Raw genomic sequence first — 5000 nt, 5'->3', positions numbered from 1 at the left:
AAGAGAGAAAGAGAGGGATGCATAGGGTGGAAGAGAGAAAGAGAGGGATGCACAGGGTGGATGAGAGAAAGATAGAGGGATGCACAGGGTGGAAGAGAGAGAGAGGAAGTAGAACTGAAGCTAGACAGAAAGATATATACATAAACTATATATAGACAGTACATGACAAAGAAAGCATTAATGAAGTAGACTGTCACGCCACCTGATGGACGAGCCTCAACCACGTAGCCTGTGACAGGTCCCGCCCCCTCGTTGCCCTCTGACCAGTGGAGTGTCAAGGCCGAGGAGGACTTGGTGATTGATGTCTGCAAGGGTGCTCCAGGAGACCCTATGGAGGGTGGAGGGGAGGGGTTAATTGGCCATTAGTAACACACACACACTCAACTCCTCAAGTTCACAAAGGGTGGCGATGCTATATGAACTCCAACTCCTCCGCAGCCAACAGTGATGAATATTAAATACCCCCCACCCCCCCGCCCCCCTTTCAACACCCAACTCAAGAAACATTCCCTGCATGACAATTAGTGGGCAAGCCAATCAAAGTGTGTTTAATTTCAACTTCACCAAGTGAATCACGTAGCGGCTATGAAGGAACCAAGAGCTGTGAGACACTCTCTCTCTCCATCTCACAGGGTCTCTAACCTCGTCCAATTGAATTGTTTCTAAAAGTCCACAGTGTCTACTTTTTGACATTGTCCAATAGAATTGGGACTTACAGCCAGGTGGGCCTCTAGCTCAAACACTGACCAATCACACAGACCTTAGACTCTAGCCTCGTCTAATGGAACCCTCAACTAGGCCAGGCTGCTAACCCTATCCAATCACACTTTGTGTTTTTTTCTGGCCTTGTCCAATGGGATTATGTCTCACCCTTAACACCCTTCCTGTGTCTCTCACTGACCAATCACACTAAGCTGGGTCCAACACTATCCAATCATGGCGGTGTCTACTTTTTGTCCTCGTCTCACCCTCAACTGAGACAGGTCTATAACTGACCAATCACACGGTGTCTAGTGTCTCACCTCATCCAATGGCATTCCCTCACCCCTAACTGGTCTCTCTCTATCACTGACCAATTAGACTGAGTAACAAGCTTGGGTCTAACACTACTATCCAATCACATGGTGTGTAGTGTCTTCCCTCGTCCAATGGCATTCCCTCACCCCTAACTGGTCGGGTCTAACACTACTATCCAATCACACGGTGTGTAGTGTCTCACCTCATCCAATGGCATTCCCTCACCCCTAACTGGTCTCTCTCTATCACTGACCAATAAGACTGAGTAACTAGCTTGGGTCTAACACTACTATCCAATCACACGGTGTGTAGTGTCTTCCCTCGTCCAATGGCATTCCCTCACCCCTAACTGGTCTCTCTCTATCACTGACCAATTAGACTGAGTAACTAGCTTGGGTCTAACACTACTATCCAATCACACGGTGTGTAGTGTCTTCCCTCGTCCAATGGCATTCCCTCACCCCTAACTGGTCTCTCTCTATCACTGACCAATTAGACTGAGTAACCAGCTTGGGTCTAACACTACTATCCAATGACACGGTGCCTAGCGTCTGCCTTTGTCGGGCAGGGTCGTGACCTACCGTCCATGGGTCCGGCGGTGACGTTGGTCTCCAGCTCGGGGCCGTAGCTGACGGTGCGGGCCTGGACGCGGAACGTGTAGGTGACCCCGTGACTGAGGTCACGAACCTTCAGCCAGCGCTGCCAGTTACCCCGCACCTCCACCGTCACCACCTTACTCACGCCTGCCAATCAGGAGAGACGGAGAGAGAGAGAGACGGAGAGAGAGACAGAGAGAGAGAGAGAGAGACAGAGAGATGGAGAGAGAGAGAGAGAGAGAGAGAGAGAGAAAGAGAGAGAGAGGACATAGGTCAAATGGGCGTGGGGTAAAGGTGCGAGTGGTTGTCAGTCAAAGGGGCAGAGCATACAAGGTCAAATAGATTGACAGACAGGTGGATAGTCAGACAGACAGAGAGGGAGATCATTTATTTATCCCACAGGAAATTTAGGAACAGAAAATAATACACTGCACTTGGGCATCATCTTCCTCAAGCCAGCCAATAAAGAGAGAGGTCAGAGACTAATGGGGCAGGTGAAAATGTGCTTAGAATCAGGCAGCCAATTTAGACGATTCGGCTGAAACATCTGCTCATTTTTCTCTTTAAAAAAACTAAAAAAAAAACTAAAATTGTATTAATCATTCTTTTATTGTATTATTATTTTTTACCACTTCCCTCCATCTGTTTTTATTTCAAACACTTATTTCTAGTATTTTCACCTTGTAGTGTTCTGGTAAAAGAACAGACCACTGAGACAAACAGGCTTTGATGTTTTTTAGAAATGTTCGAGTAAAAGGCTTTTTTTAAACTCTGTAAAAGTTTTACTACAAGCTGCAGTGAAATTGATATTTTACTGGTGCATACAGATTTCCTTTTTAGTGAACATGAACTTATGTATGATCTTGGCTCTATGTATTCATTTTCCATTTATGTTTTTCCATTCTAATTAGCATAAATCATCACTACCAATTCACTGCTGTGTCTCTATGCATTCAACATTACTGTTATTGGTCATTAATGCATTATACTATCTTGTTATAGGTTGTAAATGCATAATAATATCTTGCTATTGGTCATTAATGCATATCTTGCTATTGGTAGGCATTTTCCTAATGTACCCTTAGACATACCTAGAAAGAACTGAAACCTATGAGAGTACTGTTAATGTTAATGTTGATGTTGATGTTGATGTTGATGTTGATGTTGATGTTGATGTTGATGTTGATGTTGATGTTGATGTTGATGCTGATGCTGATGTTGATTTTGATGTTTAAGTCAACTGAGAAAAACGCTTTATAAGTTTTCAGCTTTGCCTTTGTGTTGTGTGCTTGTCCGTTTCCTAATTGATAGACTGATTGACTGACTACTGGCATAACTAGCATTATCAAGTTGTGTTTTGTTATGTGATTGTTCATTTCCTAAATGCCAAACTGGTCAGAACCTGGACTACGGGAATTCATGTGATGTGTAAACTTCTGATTAGTTATTTCAAACTTGTTAGTGTCTTGAAAGCACAGACTCAGCTCTCCATTAAAACTTTCCCGCTGGCACCGATGCCACTCCAAACCCTCTTAACCTCTCATTTCTATGATATTCAATCATCTCTCTCCCTCTCCAAATATCTCTCTCGCTTTCTCAAATTCTGTGTCTTGTTTTAGCAATTTATCACTTTCCCCATCTGCTGACTCCAGCTCATCCCCATCTTTATGCATCAAACAGGAATATGTAGAGGCAGTAATACATACACAAAACTTTAATCTTTTTCTCCTGCCCTCTCTTTCTCTCCCTCCCTTTCTCTCTCTCTCCATCCCCAGAGTCTTATCTGTCTCCCCCTTTAATTTATCTCACATTTCTCTTTCTTCTCCATCTCTCTTGCTTCCACCATCACCACCGATGCTTTCTCTCAAAGTTGTATAACCTCTCATCCATCCTCCATCCTTCTCTCCTCTGATCAACTCTGATAAGTTATATAACCCTAATACATTCTAATAACTTGAAAAACTCTAAACAACTCTGATAAGTTTAAGTTTAGTTTTTATAATTCTTATAAATTCGAAAAATTGTAATCAACTCTAATAATTTGAATAATTGTAATTGACTTTCATAAGTTTAATAATTTATATCAACCCTTATAAGTTTAATAATTCGAATTAACTCTAATGACTTGATTAACTTTAATTAACTCAAACAACTTCAATAATTCTAATCAACTGTAATACGTTTCATAATTCTAATCAACTCTATTAAGTTGAATCATTCTAATCAACTGTAATACGTTTAATAATTCAAATCAACTCTATTTAGTTTAATAATTCGAATCAACTCTAATAAGTTTAATAATTCAAATCAACTCTAATAATCTCTCTGATACTTCTGCCCCCTCCTCACCTTGGACGGGCGCGGTGGGCAGGTAGACGATCCTGTACCCCTCCACTACGCCGTTGGGCTGCTGTGGGGATCCCCAGGACACGTTGAGGGCGCTGCCCGTCACCTCAGAGAATGCCAGGAAACTGGGCACGCCGGGCGCTGGGGAGGAGAAGACGGATGTGAGACGTGTGAGAGGACGGAGAGAGGAGAGGAGAGTGAAGACGAGAGAGAAGAAGAAGAAGAATGAAAGAGAAAACAAGGGCAGACAAAAGACAAGAAGAGGAGAGGAGAGTGAAGACAAGAGAGAAGAAGAAGAAAAAGAAGAATGGAAGAGAAAACAAGGGCAGACAAAAGACAATAAGAGGAGAGGAGAGTGAAGACAAGAAGAAGAAGAAGAAGAAGAAGAAGAAGAATGGAGAAAACTTGAGGAAAGATGAGCAGGGGAGCAGGAAAACAACAGTCAGACAGGCAGGCGATAAAACACGGGCAGACAAAGACAAGAACAGTAAGAGCAGGAGAGGAGAGGCGAGAGAACAGACGTAAAGGAGAAGAGAGAGAGAGGGTGAACAGAGAAAGAAACTAAAGAGAAAAAATTAAATCTAAACCAAAATAAAATAGAGACAAAGCTGCTGTTGAGAAAAAGCATTCCGAATGTCAGCATGAAAGTGAGAGTAAGCGCTAATTTGACCTTTACTGTGACCTCTGCTTTGACCTCTACTGTGACCCATGAAATCCATCAGAATAGGGTCACTACTTTTACTGTTCAGTAACTCACACAGCCATTTTCTTATATTCACCTCTGACAACCCAGAACTGAACCCAAACACATGTAATTTCACTAGACTCTTATAGATCGCAGAGAAGAAAAGAAATAGGAGACTTGCAAGAAACCTGGGAAGGATTTAGAAGAAATAGAGAAAGAGAGTGAAGGAGAGAGAGAAAGAGAGCCAGAAAGAGAGAGAGAGGGAGGTGCAGATATTACCATAGGTAGATAGATAGATGAATGGATGGATAGAAATATTAACAGTAAAATGGCACACTCAAGATCTAAAACCTCCT

General features: G+C 42.5%; 1 protein-coding gene across 1 annotated transcript in view; it reads right to left on the bottom strand.

Annotated features, from left to right (window-relative positions):
- The window catches only part of sdk1b (sidekick cell adhesion molecule 1b), a gene marked incomplete at both ends in the record, with an annotated part of 254956 nt that overhangs the window by 4765 nt on the left and 245191 nt on the right, over positions 1–5000 (bottom strand). The window contains 3 exons of the mRNA XM_080843197.1: positions 203–328; positions 1599–1760; positions 3963–4100. Of these exons, the coding sequence (XP_080699323.1) occupies positions 203–328; positions 1599–1760; positions 3963–4100 (426 nt within the window). The remainder of the gene's footprint in view (positions 1–202; positions 329–1598; positions 1761–3962; positions 4101–5000) is intronic.

This window comes from Sprattus sprattus, assembly GCF_963457725.1.
Source record: "Sprattus sprattus genome assembly, chromosome: 1".
Classification (NCBI taxonomy): Eukaryota; Metazoa; Chordata; class Actinopteri; order Clupeiformes; family Clupeidae; genus Sprattus; species Sprattus sprattus.
The sequence above is the reverse complement of the archived record's forward strand: the minus strand, read 5'-3'. Positions and strand labels throughout refer to the sequence as shown.